This window comes from Anguilla anguilla, chromosome 3 (genome assembly GCF_013347855.1).
Source record: "Anguilla anguilla isolate fAngAng1 chromosome 3, fAngAng1.pri, whole genome shotgun sequence".
Lineage (NCBI taxonomy): Eukaryota > Metazoa > Chordata > Actinopteri > Anguilliformes > Anguillidae > Anguilla > Anguilla anguilla.
In genome coordinates, this window is record NC_049203.1 from 13,156,162 (window position 1) to 13,177,601 (window position 21,440).

Sequence of the window (21,440 nt, forward strand, 5' to 3'; positions counted from 1 at the left end):
GTTTATGATTGAAGATTTATCTTTCTCATTTGAAGTGGCAGCAGGAGATTACAACATGGGTTTGTGTGTGTGTGTGTGTGTGTGTATTTCTGTGCTGGTGTCAGTGTAAGTGTCAGTGTGTATGTAAATTTGTTTAAATTTGTAAACGTACCAAGGAAATCAGCATTTTAATTAACATAACCACAAAATGGCATTGCTTCATCGCTGTCTAACTCATTTCAAGCAGTTGTGCAAAGTGGCCCCACCCAAAAAAGCATCCTCTCAACCAGCGGCCCTCATCTGTGCCATCCAAAAGCCCCTCCCAAACATACCTCAAATCTCACGTCAGACTTAAACTTAGAGCCTACCCAAGCTTACCTGTACAGCAATGGTTCAATGACCCACCTCAAAAAAATAAATAAAATAAAATTAACATCTGTCCTCCTTGTGCGATTCAAGTCATGAGGGTCATGGAAGAATAAAACAGAATGCGGTTTGTGCTAAAAATAGGAAGTGGCTCACGCTAAAACAGGAAGTGTTGCCTTTTTAAAAGTACACACCAGCTACAGAAGTCCAACTCAGATATTTTTAGTGTAGTACTAAATGCTGAACTAATCTAGCATGAACGGTTCTGAACTTCTTCAACACCACCGTCCGATACAATGCTGGCATTACTGCGGCTGCTGCACCTAGACAGCGGTTGATCTCTGAATCTCTTTTTCCCCCTCACTCATGAATAAGACCCCAAGATATCTGAACTCCTCCACGTGGGGCAGCTGCTCCCTCCTTACGTGAAGGGGGCAAACCATCTTTTTCAGGGACAGACCATGGCCATGTCTTGGGACAAAACATGAGTGTCCTCCTTGTTCAATTCAATAGGGTAACGTCTCGAGTGCAAGGTGAAGTGAACCTTTAAGCGTGTTGCGTCTTTCAATTCACCGTTGAATGGACTGCAAGATCAGAGCATTTTAAAGCATGGGTAAAGTGTATGCTGAAATGTATGAAAAGATTACTGCAGGCAAGTTGCAGCTCGATGTGTCGCATGCAACTTAAGAAAAGCACAGGACAAAAAAAGAAAAGAGCCACACCTGATTCTGCTCGTTTGCCTGGACTCCTCTTTGGCCGATGAATAACAGTCTGCTCGTCTTCAGTGGGGTGGGCGTTATCTTCAGGGCTCATCAGGAAGATGCTGTCCTATTGAAAGGGAATAGTAACACAGGACAATTCATTATATCTGCTTTGAAAATAACACTGTCACCTAACCACAATGCGGCTTTACACTCCATTAGAAACTCAACGTGCAGGAGGGTACAATGTACAAAAATAAGTTAAAGACATGATAAAGCCAATGAGACAGGATTCTCAGGGAAGTTTTTTTTAAGCCTTATTAACGGCCTGTACTAATCACAAACACAAAAATCCAAATCACAAACAGGTGGCTCGCATCCATTGTGAAAGATCCCAGCAACTGGCCAAACCACAAAAGGAACACCTGTTACAGAGAACCCAGCGACCTCGCCTATAATAAGAACAACCTCCCATTCTGAATGCTGATTAAACAAAGGTAATTTTTACACTATATGCTGGCCGGAAAGGTATCACGAGCCAACAGACACGTAAAAAGGACGAGCCCCTCTTTTGTTTGACTCATTGCAGTTGAACTCAGTTCCCGTAACCCGAGTCAATTCTGTCTACTTTTTCCCGTTAAAGAAATGCTCACCTGGGTGATTCTGGGCTTTGAATTTCACCCAAAAAAAAAAAAAGAAAGAAAAAAAAAGCAGGGTGTTTACCGCGGTTAAAATAAGAGGAACATAATTTACAGAGTCCTGGTTTTCGGCCTAGTTTCAAACGCAGAGTGAGACTGTACTGATTGGAGGGATGTGGGGAGGGGGAGGGGTGTTCTCAGGTAGCCCGGTGTAGCCCTGACCTCTCTCAGAGCAAACAAACCACTGTGTGCACAGCACTGCCCCACTTTTTTGATGCCAACTAAATGGACACGCACACGTCCGCAGGCATGAAAAAAGAACACGCGGACACACGCAGACACACGTGCAAACACTTTCTTAATTTCCTTCTTTCATTGCTTCAGGATTCTGGCCAGCCAAAATTCACTCGAATTTGAGCTTTTTCTGGTTGAAAGTGTGTTCAACAATTCACTGCCGCATCATCACGGCATGATCTGCCTAAGACAGGCTATACCCTCACACAAAACTCCCAAAACTTAGAGGGTTTTCCTGTCTTAGGCAGGCTTCCAAACCGTTTTTTCAAGCTGCCTAAGCCACCTATAGGACAAATTCAGCAACAAAAAAAACCCGTAAAAAAGTGACATTTATTGGTACTATTTTGTTGTGAATTTCAAGTTTTTTTTAAAATTTTCATTGCTTTCAACTGTATGTGCAATCAAGACATTACATTCAATGCAACCCCATCATACAGTACAGCTGTTATCATAATTTAATTTTTTTTTTCTCAAACATGCGCCATAAACCTTGCTTGGTGGTGACGCTCTCTCTGCGCCCTCCAGAGTTAAATAGATGCTGACATCCCCTAATGCCATAAGATTACTCCTGATGACTGCGAAAAAGTTAAATAAACACTATAAAGCCGATGTTCTGCCAACCATTAGTAATGTACAGTACCACCCAGTCTACCGTGCCAAGTAATTCAGGGTAATGCTAACCTATTGGTTTACAGCAGCCCATGCATTCCTCTGAGATGATATTACAGCCCAGCCTCGGTCTGATAATGTCGTTCTGAGGTGAGCCTGATCTGCAGGTATGAATGTGTCAGCGTTTAAAAGTGCCGCCCTCCCCTCTTTGCTGCCTCTCACTCATTCCGTCCGTCGTGTCTCTTTCCCTTTCTCTCAAACACTCACTAATTTAGCTTACCATTTAACTCCCTCATCCATCCATTCTCTCCTCACTCATCTGTTCTCTCGAGCACACCCTCACTCGGTCCGTCTCTTCGTCTCCCCGTTTCTTTAATCAAAGTGAATTAAAGACAACTTTCCGACCTTGACGGATAAAAGCAAGTGCTGTGAACTGTTGGCAAAACACAGAACTAAAGACAGTTTGCCACAGACAAACCCTCTCACCCCCCCCACCACCACAATCAAAAGCAAATAATTAAAGAAGATTTGTTGTGATAAAATTAGCTACGGATTTGTCCTAATAAACTGCGGCTAGCCACCATCCCTCTAGCTTTGTTTATTTTCTCCATGCACTTCCAAGGACTCCAGAGCAATTTTTCAATTTTGCGGAAATGTTCCCCTCCACTCGATGCACATTCTTTGTCAGTTTCTTGCAACTTGGGCCGCGAGAATATTTGTGGTTCCGACCATCTGGGAGGGCTTTGCTTCGGCTGTCTGCAAAGACAAAGGCCCTGTACAGCACTGCTCCTCACTGCTCCTACGGTTACTGGTCTGGGTTCTAGATCAGTGGTTCCCAAGCTGAACGTCCAGACCCACTGACAGGTTGCGGGTGGGTTACATACAGCGTATAATACGATTTCCACCAACGTTCGCATCCATAAAGGGGTCATGAGCTCAGAAATTTTGGAAACCCCTATTCTAGCTCATTGTCAACAGGGGGGCTACAGAAACGGTCAAACTGTTGAACAGGGGGTACTGGTACCTTGCACCATTATTAGATAAACACATCAGTCTGAAAATTAATTTTCCTGTTAAGGCTCACTTTTTGGCTACTTTCATCTTCTGAATTTCTTTTGACAACTTACGGAAGAGAATAAATCTTTACACAAATTTATGCAGTATTCAGGTTTGAATACACCACTATAAGGCATAAAAATGCTAGATATAGACAAGATCTTCTAACACAGAAGGTATTAATTGCTAATGCCTTTTATGTTAGAAGAGGTCATCAGGACAAAGATTAAGATGACACAGTAATATGTCATCCATTACCAGAGTACAGTATCTAAGTCCGCAATCAGACCCTTAGAAAACACTTGGCCAGCCCCTGCTATGCACTACATAACCCCCACTTCATAAATATGTCCTGTCAATCAGCCTATGTTATCTAAACTCCCATCAAAACTAAACAGTTATATGCACATATCTGAAACTCGATATTACAGCCAAGTTTAGCCTGCAGCTAAAGAGAGAGAGCGAGCGAGAGAAAAAAACTTGTCGAACAAGTAGACAGGATTAAATGAATAAAGTGATTCCGTCTCTTAAAGATCTTAAAGATATTAACTTTCATGTTCGGCATATTATGAATTTAGGTGACTGGAACACATGACCCGTGAGAAGATATCCATTTACAGCAGGGGTAGGTTTAAATTAAAACACATTTATTACGCGCATTTAAATAAGACCGCAGTGGTGTCGAAGCGGCTAGCGACTGAGCAAGCTTTGGTGCGCTGTGATGGACAGCGCCTCACATACGGACTCGAGGGAAGCGTCGGTCTGTGGCCAGACTCCAGGGCAATAGCAGTAAATTGAGCACTTTCGTGCTAGCTCTGTGTATGAACGCGCAGGGCCACTGAAAGAACGAGCCTTCTAGACCAGAGAGCAGACGGCTCACAGAATTAGCATAAAGCGCCGTAATAGAAAACCAGTGCTCGCGGACGACAGAAGGGCAGTGTTCAGAATACACGCAGAAAGTGCAGTTAGGATTCATATGAAGGTCAAAACCAGGTCAACCTCCTTACAGAGCATGAAACAGACCTGTCTTTGATTACTTATGACAGATGGCTATGAGCTGGTATGACTGAGGATAACTGTACAATATTTTACCATTTAAACAATGGGGGGAAAAAATGTTGCAATTTTCTAATAAAATGAACATGCGTGCATATGGCAACTAATCAAACCGAGTACCACTATTAGCATTGTTTGGGCAAAACTTTAACCTTCTCAATTTAGCCTGAATGCAAGTGATCCGAGCGCCCATTTTCTCAATCGCTGACTCCTTCTCATGCCATCGACTTCAAGAATAAAATAAAGGCTGAGATGGAATGAACACCAGTCCTTAAACTGGGTGACAGTTTACTGCAAATCTCCAGTTTTTGTTATTTACATGTACAGCCTGGCAAGTTCAGCAATCACTAAAACGAACTGACCAAACTGAGATTGTGAAGAAAAAGCATAGCACTTGCAGTTACTTGTCAGCCAAACTAAGGACAAATGTTGACTGAATACAGGCCAGAGACAGAGCAGGAGGTGGAGGAGGAGGTGGTGATGATATTTACAAAGAACAGGAAGTAGAGGAAGAAAAGCAGAAAGAAGAGGAATCATGCCTACTGATTACAACAGGCCATTCAGCTGATCAAGGCCGCTGAAAGATGTTTATGATCAAAATGAGGCACAGGCAAGATCATAATTGGAATAGCATGAATATTAAGAAAACAGGTTTATTTCACTCATACACTGAACCATCAGACTTCTCTGCAGACATGAAACCAAACGGTCATATAAATCTTCACAGCTTAAAGGTACCAGGCGCTTTCAATGCTAATGTTTTTTTTCCCCTAAGTCCACGACCCCTACAGTCCTCTAAAAGCTTCCGTTAAAACAACCCCTAATCCCTGTCCCACACAGGTAACTGCATCCGGCAATGCGGAGCTGGAAATCTTTCTGGGAAAAACAGCTTTTGTCATCCTGGCAGCCATTGTCAGAAGATTTCCCAAACATCTGGACAGACAATGTATCTGTAATCCTGACAGAAACCTGCAGATGTTGCTATAAAAAGATAGAAATCTCAAACAGCTGTGAAGCAAAGGCTAAATTCCTCAAAACACCAGAGCTGCTGACAGACGAGTTCAGAAAGGAACCAAAATCTGTTATATTTACGGTATCATTTGACAGTGTGTGACATAATATGCTTGCCGGAGGACAAAGCTCATCTCCATCCTAATATTTCACACCTGCGATCCCAGGCACATTCCAGCATGTGTGTCATATTTCAAATAGCATATTTCAAACACGTGATCACAGAGACATTCGGCAGATGCTCTAACCCACAGTGACTTACACAGCCTACATTCTTTACATGCAAACCATTCATACATTCTGCATATAGCCTACTGTATACTGAAGCGATTCAGGTTAAATGGACAGTTTACTTTCTGGCTTTCAAAAAAAAAAATTTTGCCAAGTGGAAGAGAACTTGTTTAGTTGTTTTATGACTTGTGAAAGTGCAATTACAATTGGTTAGATCACTACCACAACAAACATGTAGGAACATTGAGCGAAATACATGCACTTTGTTGTACATGTTATACTTCTTGGTAATGCGTGATAGTAAACAGCTGCTGTTCCAAAATCTAATACGAACAGCGAAACCTGACATCAGAACAGATTTGGCGGGAAATGATCCTGACGGTTGTAGACATATAGGTTACAAGTTACAAGTAAACAGGGAAGCTAGTGACAGTAGGGTGGAGTCAGCCTCCATGATCTTAGAACAGAAAAATAAAAACAGGCCAGGGTCATCACTGAATTTTTTTTTTTTTAAATATGTTTTTTTCTTTATTTGATAGAACAGTGTAGAGAGACAGGAAGAATTAGGAGGAGAAAGAGGGAGAGATGTGTGACAAAGGACGGCAGTCGGATTCGAACCACTCAAATCACGGCTCTCATTGGGCATGTGGTTAGCGTTCTACAGGCTGCGCCACTAGAGCCACCTCATCACTGAATCTTAATCAAAGGTGGAGCAAACAGTAGCTTTACCTGTGGTGAAGATAAATTCCATACTGATACCAGTTATTTGTATATATTTTTAATGTATTTTTAAACAGAACTGTCAGTGCATAGAATGATTTGGCAGGTTATGTAGTGGAGACAGAGGTGTCCAAGTCCCTAAATGACATGCCTACATGAACTGAATGACCTGATGTTGTCATGTCATATGCTCTTTTACAAACATAATATCTGTTACCAATATTTCCACGGTTCTCCAGAGGCGGTGATGGTCTGCACCGCCATGTCAGCGTGCCAGGAGTGAGGACGGGCTGAATGGCCTATTCTTGTCACCGCGCATTCTAATGTTCTCAAACCACCGGGAGGAACGGCAAAGCCGCTGACCTGCCAAACGAACACCCGATGAGCCAGCCGGCTGAAAGGCCCAGTCAGACGGCCTGTCTAGACTGTGCAACGCGACCCTCGGCAAGGGCTTCCGGCGCGGGTTGAGTTGCACCGCCGAGGCCCGCTGTTATTACATCCGCCGGGGAAGGAGGTTTCTCCTGGCGGGAACCATCGATCCCCGGGTGTGGTCTCTGGGTGTGGGAGGGGCCTGAGAAAATGGTGGCAAGCTGGACGAGTCAGTCAAGGGACACATCACTGTTTTTATCATTTATTATTCTCTTGGCAAGTAGTCATTTTCCTGTTTACCGTATTGAATTGTGCTATGTGTATGTTCATTTTAATGTATATCCACATAACAACTGAAAGGTGGGTTACACACTGTACAGGCCCCTAGAGGTTTTTTTTCCAACACCCATGTGTGTTGTGTTTTGTAATTGTGCATTTTACACTAATGTAATGTACACTGACGAAAAAATGTTTCAAAGACCGGAGGGTTGATTTGACACAGCCTGTGCCCTCTGGCTCCCCCCTACGTACCGGAGAGGAACTGGGCGCGGCCCGACGGTCCTCCACAGGGGACCCGATGGGAAACAGACAAGGTAAAAGGTCGTCACAGGAAAACGCAAATTACCTCCGAAACGTCTCAAGGGCGTCTTCTCAGCACAAGCACTAATATTTGCTGGGGAGGGCCGTCCTCCTGACTGCCAGTAAGCGTGTGTGTGTACGCGCGCGCGTGTGTGTTGTGAATATGTGTGTGTGCGAGTGCATGTGTGAGCGCGTATGAGAGTGAGCGCATGTGAGCATGCATGTGTGTGTTGTGCATGTGTGCACGAGTGTGTGAATGTGTGTGTGTGTGTGTGTGCAAGTGCATGTGTGAGCACGTATGCGAGTGAGCATGTGTGCATGCGTGTGAGTGCATGTGCGTGCGAGTGAGCGCGAGTGCATATGTGCGAGTGAGAGCGAGAGGGACAGAGTGCATGTGTGCATGATGAATCATTGGGAGTCCAGCCCAGAAGCAGCAGGTGAGAGGCGGTTTCCCGCCAAAGTTTTCACCTTCACAGCCACGCTCTGTGAAAGACGGGCAGCGGAACATCTCCCCTTGCTTTATAAAGCGCATGTGCCAGAGTGATCACAGTGGTGGCATGAAATGCTAACAAAGGGGAAAACAATGAACTGGGGGGGGGGGGCACTTCATATTTACAAAATCCACTATTCAAATGATGTCACAATAAAAGCTAATTTATTGTTAAATTACTTTTACATGCAGACCTATGCAGAAAACTTAATTTCCCAAAAAAAAAATAAAATCCAAATAAAAAAGCATGTTCAGTCATCGCAGGAGCAGTTCAGAATCTGTATATGCTGCATTTCTTGTTTTACTGTTTTCATAACTTTGTTCTAAAGTATTTACAGAGATCATTCATCATTAAATACTGCACAGCTTAGAGTAGTTTTATTTCTTATCTACTGCCAAGCCAAGATCCTCCAGTTACATGTAGTTTTCCATTAAAAATCTCCAGATGTCTGACAAAACGGCTGTCCAAGAATCTCAAGCTCTCTAAAGTGAACGAAGGGAGGCGGGTCACTGTCCATTAGAATGGACATGCATTCACTCATTACAGGAACGCTGACCTCAGCTTTTCTTCCAGAGTTTCAGAACTCTAAATCACATGCTGCACTGCTTTGACAGGCTCCTCTCCTGAAAGAAAACTGCGACCCTCAACAGTTCAGTACAGTGCTCCCGATTAAAAAAATGTTCAAGCAACTTCAAGGGCCATATTTGAACGACCTTATTTGTACACGAATGATGAATTCATAATAGACCTACCAAAAAAAAGTAGGCTTTTTTTACTTGAAATTCATACAAACACTTACATCAGCATATTATTCACGGGAGACTTACGAGCTTTGTGAATATTGAACACCGTCACTGAATTAATCAGATTTTCTCAAGCACTTTCAAATCCAGGCGGGGTTTCATTTTTCATTTTCTCGGGAGACACCCCTCTGTGAGAGGGAGCAAACGAGGAGCAGGACTAAAGGGGCTCCATACACAGCCGGAAATTATTTTGCTTTTTAATGACAGTTACTGCCTTCATACAGTAGGTCAAAGTCTTGCTTGTGTTTTGATGTGTTTGTACAGATTTGCACTGTGTGCTTTGGCCCAGAGTCTCCGTGCTGGTTACAGCCGTGCTCCCTGCCAGCCTATAACAGAATAGGAAGGCAAGACTTTAAATTGAGATAAAATGATAAGACTGACAACTTAAAGACAGCCTATCCATCCTTATGAAACATGACTGAGGGTGGGAAAAGCAGTAGTGCCAGGTTACACCAGGTCACCACTCACATAAAATGCTCTTACAGTCATAATAGCCCTACCTGAATCTGGAATCCATCAACACACTTATGACCAAGGAGGAAGCAGCAAGGAGAAATAAGAAATCCTATTAATTTTTATGAAAACCATGAAAATATAATTGATTTACTCTTTCAGTTTGTTGAAACAAACTGAGTGTAAGCAAACAATTGCCTCTCAGTCGGGACCTTGGCTGTCTTCAGCAAACTCCCGGCACGGTTTCAAATGGAGGGCAATATTCACCTTTTCAAGTTGTGCATCTGAAAGCCACCTGTTACACACAGCCAGGAATGATTACAGCTCAGCCACCCCCCCGCCCCCGGCACACACACACCGCCATGTTTTCTGAACATTTTTCAGAAGAAATTGGATTTGTTTGCAATGAATGTACCCCAACTCTGCACATTTGGAATACATTACCAGACGTTTTGTATAAACATTCTCCCCCAGAAACCCACACTGTGCACCCCCTTTCAAATGCATTTATGCTGAAGAATGACCATTTATGGAACCATCTAAAACTGAGTTCGCGAAAGAAATGTGTAACATTTGCATTTAGTTCAAAGTCAAAGTTAAGGACAACAAATGTTGATTCCATACAGGCCTTTGTTTATTTTTGGGACTCCACACATACAGTAGTGCTTGTTCATATGCCTAGAGGTCCTTCTCAAGAGTCACTGACCCCAAAGATCTGTAGAATTGACCTTCTGCTCCTTGTTAGAGTCAATGCGTTTTATCCCCAGTGCCTACATGATATCAATACCACCAAAGCCCTGATCCACTAAAACTCTCCTTAGTCACATGCAGCAGATCAACTGTGACCCTGGGCTGATGTAACGACAAGTCAATGCTCAGAACTCAAAGTAAATTTAGTCCTTGGCTAGTACACAAGATAATCAAAACGCCCTATGACAAACTACAGTGGTTTTCTATGCAAAACCATTATTTGTATGACTGCTAAAATGGAATGCAGAAAGAATGTTGAATAAAAGTTAAAAAGTCAGCCCAGGGATAAAGAGTGGTGAATCCTACTGCACATATTTTTTTAGTCAGCTTAAAGGTTACAGTAGAAATAACAAATAAAATGAAATGCCAAAAACATAAACAATAGTAAGATGACCTTAGCCATTATTTCACACAGTCCCTGTTGTCACAATCTGAATCTGTCCGATTCATCAGTTTTTTATTTTATTTTAAATTTTAGACACTCAGGCGGTTGTGTTGTGAAATGCAAAATGTATGTAAACATCTCTTGTGTTTATGCCCTATAAACACTGTGGTAAGCACATACACGCACAATGAGTAACTTGCTCAAACTTGCATGCCAAGCCACATTTTTCTTCTGAAAGCCAGGACATGCCCAGGGGTCTAAGGTCAAAGGTCATAGTGGGCCACTTGTGCCATGAACACAGCCAGGTCAAACCATCATAGTGAGGTTTGGGGCAACAGAGATATGGTCACCGGGTCAACACTGAGGAAGGTGAGGCTCCCACGATATAATACCCATGATGCTGCCCAGCAAGAAGCCAACAGCTCCGTCTCCTCAGAATGCCATAAACAGAGGGCTATGTTTTTGGCACATATACTGTGCATTTTCTCAGGCAGAGATTATGTTTGTGTACTGTTCTCAGAAAGTGTTTAAGAAACTTCATTCATCCATGTCTCCTTCAATTGCAGTTTTCACTTTGACCATCTCCCACAAACACACACAAGCATACACATTCGTTTTTGTGTTACAGCAAAGATTCCAAAGTACTTAAGCAACTACTTTCACACGAGTCTTGTTCAGTTTGATGGTTAGACTTCATTTTGACAGTCTTCCACAAAAACATTCCCTTTCATGTTATCGCGATGAACAGATTTGGTCATCTTAACTGCAAATACGGCAGCTCATTTAGACTGAGATTCATTGAGGATGAAGCAGTCAGAAGGCAGGGACAGTGCGACACATTCAGCTGTTACTTGTCAATCATAAAGGCTAATTCACGGCATTGAGGATTTGAGCCTAAACAGCAAATGGCCGACCCGTCCTCTTGCTCCGCGTGTCCAGAGTCCCGTGCTGGCAGGGCGAGGCGCAGCAGCCAGGCCGGGTTTTCTGGCACGAGCTTCCAGATGTCCCCGGAGCCACTGGCAGGTTTCAGCTGGCAGACAGCTGTTGCCGTGGCTGTCGTCGTCATTGCTGCCGCGCTCCCACGGCAAACAAACTGTGAGGTGACAGTCAATGCAAGCGCTCCAGCCCATTCACGAACACTGTGTGGAGAGCTTTGGAAATCGCAAGCCTGCCATGTTCTACACATGAGGTTAGCATATCCGCCAGTCAAACACCCTGGCAATTTGGGACGAAACTTCTCTGAACTTTGGGCTACAACTGGGACTTTTTTTATCCCATGCAGATTTCGGTCTGCAAGCAAAAGCCTGACAATGTTCGCCCACCCCCCCATCCCCTCCAGGTTTTATTGCTCTCTGTTCAATGATGCTCTACACCCCCGCTACGTCCTCAGCACCTCTGCTGCACACCCTTTTCCCGTTCAGTAGTGGGGATTAGCGATAGTAGGATCTTTCGGGTAAGGCGTGTGGAGCAGGCCATCTGAGGGTCCACGTGCTCCCGTTCCTTCTGGAACTGTAAACTGCGGTATCCGTAATCACGACTGTTTAACTCCAACATCTGGACAAAACGGCGCAAAGGGGGTTGGCAGGGAGGGGGGTGGTGGTGAAAACGCTCACAGCTGCTTAAATTTTCACCTCGTTGAGTAACACCATCTGCTCCAAATTCCATCACCATGGTTTTGCCTCAAAACAACATCAGGGGACAAAATAAAGCAGGTTGAAGGACACATAAGGGATGTGAAAATGTCAACCTCATTAAGACAAAGGGGAGAGAAAAAAAAAAATCACTCCCCCAAAATAGCATCACTCCCGCAAAATAGTAACACTATATGATCAAAAGTATCTGGACACCCCTTAGTCTGGGACTATTTTTCATAGTTTAGGCTAGGCCCCTCAGTTCCAGTGAAGGCACATCTTAATGCTACAGCATGCAATAACGTTCTAGATGATTCTGTGTCAAGAACGGTGTGGAAGAACTTGACTGGCCTGCACAGAATCCTGACTCAAACTCCATTCCAACACCTTTAGGGTCAACTGAAAAGCCAACCGTGAGCCAGGCCTAATCTCCCAATCAGTGCCCAACCTCACTAATGCTCTTCTGGCTGAATGGAAGCAAATCCCAACAGCAATGCTCCAAAACCAAGAATAAAGCCTTCCCAGAAGAGTGGAGGTTGTTATAGCAGCAAAGGATGGGCCAACTCCATATTAATGCCTATGATTTTGGATGAGATGTTGGATGTCACATGTCAACATACTTTGGGCCATGTTGGGATGGCAGGTATGCCATCCCGCCAAGTTACGCCTTGGCGGGGGCATGCCCCATACCTATACAGCACCGAGAGTTTGGCACTTTTCAGGGTTCCCCACAGAAATAACCACAACAGCCACAGACACTCAGCCCTTAAAAACATTAAATTCTGTACATTCTCACCCCATTTCAACAGACAGATTTCATAAACAACTTCACATGTCCACACAATAAAGCCCCAAGCTAAGGGGATTTTGCATTTTCTCCTTCTTCTTCTCTTTCTTCTTGAGTTTTTGGAAGTCGATAACAAAGAGGTGGCAGAGGAAGAAGAGCAGGGCTGAGGAAGAGAAGCAAGGAATGAGGAATTCAAAGAAAGAGAAAGCAAAATAAGAGATGATAAATGAGTTGCAACGTCCATGCAGCAATGAACCCCAGTGATTGTGGACTTTTTCTTAGTCTCTTTTTCACAGTTTCATTCTTAGCCTCTATGTCTCTTTCTTGCTCTCTTCTGTTTTTCTGGTTGTCTCTCTCTGATTCCCAGCCTTTCTTTCTTTTTCTGTTTTCTTTCTTTTCTTGCATACTCTGTTCTCTTTCTTGCTTTCTTATTCTCTTTTTCTCTTTCTTGCTGTCTCTCTCTGACACCCTCTCCTTCTCTCTCTCTTGCTCTCTTTCCCTCTGTTTCTCTCTCTTTCTATTTCTTTCTTTCTTCCTCTCCTTCTCTCAGCTTCTTTCTTTCTCTCGCTCTTTCCTTATTAAATATATTAAAAGATTTGGTTATGAAGCAGTTGTATGTGTGTCTGTCATAGTCACAACGCAAACTAGAAGAGTGCACTCAGTAGAGTGCAGATCTTCGCCAGGCGTGTTAGCTTTGCTGATGCTACAATAGAGGCTACACAATCAATGCAACCTGACAAATACAATATTACAAGTTTTTACCGTGCCACTGAAAATCCCAAAAACGCCGATTCAGTGAAGTAACGCTAAAGGTGGTGACATGTTAGCTAATTTCATTCATATCAGCCACAATGTGTTAGACAGAGCTAATGTTGACGTTATAGTCTGGCACTTTCATTTCAAATCTGGACAGGAACCATTCCAAAAAAAAGTGTGTTGTAATCCAGAAACAATATCACCAGGTTTCTGAAAAGATCCCGAGATGCAAGATGTGCCATTATTGCATAACACTGTCATTTCATACAACAGCGGAAGCTCATTTAAAGTTTGTAGGACCAGGAATGTTTTGGTTGTTGCCATAATATAAAAGGCAGACCTTGGCATGGAGGATGGCTGTAGGTAGCTAGTGCTTTTTTCTAACAGTGATACCAGGTAGAGATGCAATCAGAGACTGTAAAAAATATGGATGCAATACTCATTTTAGACAACATACTGCAGGAGGGGTGTCACAAATAACTTGCAAGTTTTCTCATTACAATTACTGTAATACAATGAAATCCCAAATGAGCCAGTACCAGCCAAAGTCATTCATCAAATCACTCAGAAATGCTGTGGAAAATAACCAGCTAAAGAAAAGATATATACAAAAACTTAAACTATTCTCCACATTTTGGTTATATTTACATTGCTTACGTACAAGCCAAAGGTAAAATAACAAATTTTTACTTTTACAAAAATTAATTTGTAAAATGTAACAAAGGGTCTATAAGTGATAAGTGGGATAGTGTATTTACTCTACTGGTTCCCAACCCTGATTGAGAAAGTAGGAAGTAGAGTCACCTGATTTTTTTGTTATTCAGCACTTTGACTAAAGCAATTAATTGAATACCAAACCTATCTCACCTGCTTTCCTGGGTGCGAACTACTTTCTGATTTTAAACTTAAAAACAAAACCCAACAGAATCTTGCAGAGGATATAACATAAAATGAAGGAAGGGCATGAAAGACAATACACTGTGAACCAGACAAAGAGATGGTAATAGGAAATGAGTAGCACTCTAATGCAAATCGATTTGTGGCTGGCTTTCTGAGAAAAGCATCAGTCGCAATTGGCTAAAACAATCAGTCTTCTCTTTTGAGTGTGTCCTTCACACTGGTTCGGTAATTTCCAAGATAATCTCAGCGATTAACAGGCAAAATTGTCTCCTTGAATCCCTCCCTGAAGCTATGCATGTACAGCATCTGATCTGCCAATACTTAATCTCACACCGACTTTTACTGGAATTACAGTTTTAAGAAATACGTTTTTGCAATATTCCTTGTGTACTTCGGTTCAGATCGTGATCTCGGGCAGGAGTAGCATAATGTCAGCGTGGAAAATCGGAATGCAGGAAAACGCATAGTGCAGATCTTTATTTCACTGATGCAGGTTCTTACAGTAGCAGCCATCATGATTTCACATTTTCAGCTGTTTTTTGCCCCCTAAACCAAGGGCCTGCCATTAAAGAAATCCTTACATTGCAATGAACGGACCACCACGCTTATTTCTGTAGGCTTTTAAACGTAACATTCCTTTATCGGCACTTTTGAGGAAAAGCTAAAGACCAGCGGTGCGAGCAAAGGGCAAAATTTCAGGCTTCGATGACAAAATGTCTTAATTTCAGTGTACAGCATGTCAGAATTTCTACAGGAACCCCATAAAACATAGAACAGAAAATACAGAAAAAAAGAACAGCACCAATGCCAAGCCATAGACAGCACCAATGTTGTACTCGATGATGATAAATGTGGTGTGGTTCGGAGAAAATAGCATCTCATGGTACATTACGTCTCACTCCGCTGGGTGGGTGGTTTGTCTCCCTTACAGAGGCCTGAGGCCTAAAACAAACAGAGACACAAATCTAGGCTTGATTTAGGCTTCCTAAAGACCATCTTTCTTCGAGCCTTGCTCATTTTAACCTCCACTTTAAGGCGACGCCGTCCTCCCGAGAGCCAGAATAATATCATCATCTGTAATGCACAACAGCTACGCTTTAATTTATAGCCTGGATTCCAAGCTTCTAATAAAAAGGCTATAAAGTGATCAGGCGATTTCTTTCAAGGCACTGCCGATACGATTTATTGCCTGCGTAAAACATTTTACAAGCCAAAGCTACAAATGCAGCCACAAACAGCTATTCGGTTTTACGTGATTATCCAGAACAAAGCGTCTTTCATAAATTATGTGGTTTGCGAGACAGCAAATTGCTATTAAGGTCCACACTGTTTGCTTCCTATTAATGGATTTTTTGCCTATTTGTTAATAACAAATGCAAGAACTTGCATTTAATGATGCATATTGCACAGTCCGTCTGGACCATAATGAGTTTTGAAAAGTACGATTAATTCTATTTAATTTCAATGTAGGACTGTAGGGTTGATTAATTTAAAAAATAAATCCCAAATGATATGACCAATATATTTAAGTTTCACCAAGTTCTACGGTCAGGGCTCATCAAGTGCCAAACAAACATTTTACCTGTTTCCAGAAGTAGCGCAAAAACCCTCACAAGACCCTTGCTCAATAAGTTCAGTATTAAGATGGGCCAAATGTACTGGGAAGAGGGTGCCTTTGAAACGTCTTCATTTTCACCGGTCCTACCAGGGATAGCGTCAATTCCATTTCATGATGGAATTCAAAAAATTAAAATTAAAAAGTGCAATTTATGAGTTGAAAAATTCCTCAGAATGTTCTATGGAGATTTCTCAATTAATTGGTTTTTAGTTCACTTCCTGAACCGACCCAACCCATGGTACAAACCTACAACCAAAGCTTGGGTTTTATGGATTGGCATCAATATATCTATGAAATCCAATTAAGTTTTTTTTTGTCTCTGCGTGATGCTAGTTCAGATTGGTTAAATTATGTCATGTGACACGTGGAATGAGTGCATAAGTGAATGCATCCAGACACACCCAGCCCCTGCTACACCACACCCCAAAACTCTGCTGCACTTCTGCAGCCCACGGGGGCAGGACGGGTGGCTTTCGGGACACATGTCGCCTTGGCATGGAAAAGCCACAGCTTTTTAAAATTCCAAATGCTCGCAGTTCGCCAGCTGGATTCCGCCTCACGGCCAAAAACAGGATCGAGCTGCACCATGGGCTTTCTGCAGAAAATGCATGTTGCGTGGTATTACAAGTTACACGTTTTATTTTTTTTGAACACATAAAAAGCTCAATACGATTAAAAAGAAAAACACTGAACCCGTTTGCTGATTTTTTTTCTCCACGGATATGCAGGCTGTTTGTGGTTTAAACATCTTTTATGTGGCAAACACCACCCATGCTTCCAGTAGACGATCTTCATTGGGAAGAAGGCAGTTTCAACATTACATACAAATGAGCGGTTTTCACTGAGTGTGAACAAGGCAAAACTATCTGACAATTACAAGACACTGTCAATTACGAGACCCACAACATGCTTTTGATTTGGCCATATTGACTCTGTTAAGAAAGGCATCTTTGCCTAGTGCAATCTATCACTGTCCTTGAAATTGAGCTCTTTGCAAAGAACTGTCACAGAACATGTGTTCCATGTAAAAAGTGCTTAACCTCTAGATTTGTTTCCCCATTTAAATAGTTTTCTTATTAGTCCATCACATTTATTTTATTTATCCTTTGTTTTACCATGAGAGTCCCACTGAGATTCATCCTGAAAGGAGATACTATGAAAGACATTATCACCTGAAAGAAGTCCAAGAAATCACCTAAATTTCCTAATGGTATCTAAAGATGGCATTTTTTCTGATCCTGGCCCATCAATCTGGATGTGTGTTATAATTCCTGGAAGACATGGGCGATGTTCTAGCATTTTCCAAGGCTGAATACATAAAGACTTTGCCTTGCATTTGTCTATTAAAATGTGTCCAATTAAACATATTTCAGAACAGAAGCATAACTTTTTAACGTTTACTTTTTTATTTTATTTTTTTTACAGCTTTCCACTAAAAAAGACCACAAACACACACAGGAACTCAGAACCATTTAACATGCTTACAGTGCGGGTTTGTATTCAAGGTTCTTGGCTCAACCTACTGTAAGCAAACTAAGCTTTGGCTACATGATATTCGGAGATGTTAAGAAAAGTCAAACTGAATTTTGTCTGTATAGTGAGTTCGTACAGGCCATCCCAACCCCCTCCCCCCCCTCCCCCACCCCCAACCCAAGCCCCCATCAATGAATCATCATTGTAAATACCGACACAGACTCACCATTACTCCTCAACGACTCCTTGCACAGACTTGACGACTCCTATTTACAGATGCCTTACACAGACTAAACATGCGAATGCGTCAGTTCAGTGGCATTGAGCTTTGCAGGGATTTGATTCGCACCCAACATTAGGAAAATGGAGGGAACACGATAAATCATTACATCACTGCACCAAATCAGGGCTGCAACTTATTGAAGACTGACCACAGTGGTAACTGTTACTTTGTATTATATCATTGTACTCAAACCACAGAACTAATGAAGCCACAAAAAAAAAAAAACATTTCATAAAGCTGTTAATCGACAAGATAGACCAACAAATGAGTCCTGTTGCTTTACAAGTACTATTACATTTCTTATGCAAAATAATTTCCCCAGTACTGTTACTATTGTGACACAATGATGAGGATACAACAATTTCACTGAACAGAAGGCTGTATTACGTCCTACTTGCTGGTTATAATAAGGGCCTCGTTCTCCATGATGAGCCATGATTCAGAGAAGAAACTGTCCCCCAAGAACGACAACCAAAAATGGACGATACTGTCCATGGACATGTGACCCAAATAGCTGATATGACCCAAAAGTCTCCTCCTAAACACCAGGGAAAATACTGAGAAAAACACATTTTAAAACATTTTTCTCAAAAGGATAATACAAGACCAGTGAATTGCATGTCTGTTATTTCTAGCTTGGCTGACAAGCATCTTTTTTAAAGGAAATTTTGCACTGTTCATATCGCTTTGGAAAAAGTGTTGTTATCCACAAGTCAAGCCAAATTTCATAGACAATTTGAATCAAATGTACGTGCTACAATGATTATACGTTATACATTTAAAATTCGGGCTTCGTTTATCAACCAAACTGGCATGATGTCAGTCACTAGTCTGGGATAGCCAGTCATCTGGGGAGAGTGATCAGGAGACTGTCAGCATAGAACTGATCAAAAAATATCATCAAATCATAAATTGGCCCATCTGATCCCACATAATTGAATTCAACATCTTTTCAACAGTACAAACGGATTGGAAAAAGCCCCATAGACAGATGAACCGATAGACATAGCTTTTTTCCCCCCACCATGACAACAGCTGCACTTTAATGGAGATCAAACACTCTGCATATTAAAAAGTGCCTGGGATGTCTCTCTCTCTCACACACACACACGCGCGCATACACACCTCCTAATACAGCGGCTTCCAGTCGGGGGAATATAAGGGCATTTGGATATCACACTCTGCATGATAACCCGAGCTCATGAAACCTAACAAACTCATTGACATTGTTTATGAACTGACAACAGATGCTTTCTAAGGATGCGTGCATGTGTAGACAAAAGGTTTTCGAGTGCAGATGTCTGTGTGTGTTATTTGTGCACTTACTGCTAAAAAGATGGAAAGACAGACATATTCATGTTGCACGAGGCTTTGGATAAGAACATCCATCAAATTAATACATTTTAAATCAATCAGGACCACTGCTACTAATGATGACGAGAGCCAGAATAATAAATTAAGCTCCAATATTTCTGTCAAAGTGGTTTTCTGCACATGCATATGTCACACTTACTCCATATGAATTTTAATCTTTTTGGAAAAAATGAACAGAGAATGTTTTTCTTCCCTTGTTTTGTTCCAGTTCCATGACACATCCTGCGGGAATGTGATTGTAGAATTTCAAGATTTGAAAAACATTAGCCGTCCATTCATGTCCAAGGACTCAGAGGCAATATCTGAAATAATGAAAATTGGAAGCGCACAAGAGCAGCAGTTCTCATGCCAAAAAAAAAAAAAAACCTTTGGTTGCTTGCTTCACCATAACCATGCAAGAACACCACTTCAAATACGGAAGCTCGGCGGGAACAAAAAAACCCGGAAAAGGCTCTTCCTAATACACAGCCTTTACTCTACCATTTCTCTGAACTTACTCGGTTTACTTTATGTGACTGCACATAAAGAAAATACAGGAAAGGAAAAAACCACACAATAATTTTGAATTAAGACGGCTAGACATATGCTCTTTGCCCTGTGTGAAACTCATGACTTGAATAGTGAAGCGTTCTTTGCTGGCAGACAAAAAAGACAGTCAGTCTAAGCTCCCAAATTTCCTTAACTGCAGCCAACGACTGCTCACTGCAACATCTGTTAGCACATTACACTTTCATTGTTTCAGGGCACAAGCTCACCCCCCAACTGAAAATAGATGCTCGTTTGCACTTTTTATAAAGAGAAAACCTGGAATTTTTTACTCCATCATCTCTGCCCCCAGAGTTATTGCTGTTATTTCTATCCAAACTGTCTCTCAGAATTTAATATTAAATGCCACACGTAAACGGATTTGTTAAGATTTTCTAAGACAATGTAAAACATTCTCTCTCTTTAAGGACAATGGAGCTACACTTGGACCTGCCTTTATCTACAGTATTTTCTTCCAATAAAAAAAAGACATTTTGAAATGTATATATGTCCATGCTTAAACATTGAGAGTTTATAACATTCTCAGGCTGACTGAGCCCAATCGAGTGCTTTGGGCTTTTGTCCACCAATGATTCCCTGTGTATTAAAGAAGACAACTCTGCTTTCGGAACACGGGCACCATCCCCCGTGTGCGACGGTTTGGCCCCCTCTGCACTTGCGACACCGGGCAGCTGAACTGCCCCATCTTGTTTTGAGTGGCGCGTGGCCAAGTGCCGTCCTGTCTGTCCAAATCCCCACACCAAATTCTCCGTTTGAAGCTTCAGTTCCTTGGCTTTGGAGCACCTGCCAGTAATTTCTGTTAATATATTTTTCCACCTGCTACCTCTGCTTTTTCCCCCCTTTTTTGTTCCTCACTGCTCCTCCATCTCGCAGCCCCCCCCCGCCCCCAATCATCTCGTCCCGCCTGTTGGCAAGCACGCTGTGCGTTGCGGCTTCAATCGATCCCAATTTGGGACAAGCAGAAAACCACATGAAAGGTACTGCTCCACACAGCGGCCCCCACATCTGGTGTGCAGCAAACACAGGGCTAGGGCTGGATGGGGCTGGCCCTCCATTAGCCAGCATCTCCTTCCCAGACTCCAGCCCTCCCGCCTGCCCGATACGCATACGCACACATGCACGCACGCATATGCATGCAGACGCGTACCCCAAGTAACACGCTCTACCTGTGAGAAACGCTTTGGCTATTTTACACTAGCCCACTCTGTTATACTCTGTTAAACTATTACACTGTAAATATTACTTATCAATTAATTATTTAAAGTTTTTTTTTTTTTTTTTTAACAGCGTAATCAGCACTGGATAAAGGAATCTGCCAAAGAGGTAGTAACAATGGAGTAGCCAGGCACCACTTGGCAATTCTCTCACTAGGCAACGCATCAGAGAGAAACCAATAATGATGTATGCTTATCTTTCAGAGTTGGTCAGACACATTAAACTTGCCCATTCATATCACGCACCATGACGATATATCACATTAATAACCGATAAAAGTGATGCATTTCATTAGAGTATATCATTAATTTTTTTCAGGAAGCGGAAGATGAAAGCGATTTAATGAAAGCTAGAATTCAGATTACA

At 42.2% G+C, this 21,440-nt stretch overlaps 1 protein-coding gene across 3 annotated transcripts in view; it reads right to left on the reverse strand.

Moving 5' to 3' along the window:
• Positions 1 to 21,440, reverse strand: part of LOC118222640 (ectodysplasin-A-like) — a 44,536-nt gene that overhangs the window by 12,221 nt on the left and 10,875 nt on the right. For all 3 annotated transcript variants that reach the window (XM_035408374.1, XM_035408373.1, XM_035408372.1), the window contains exon 2: positions 1,068 to 1,173. In XM_035408374.1, the coding sequence (XP_035264265.1) occupies positions 1,068 to 1,173 (106 nt within the window). The remainder of the gene's footprint in view (positions 1 to 1,067; positions 1,174 to 21,440) is intronic.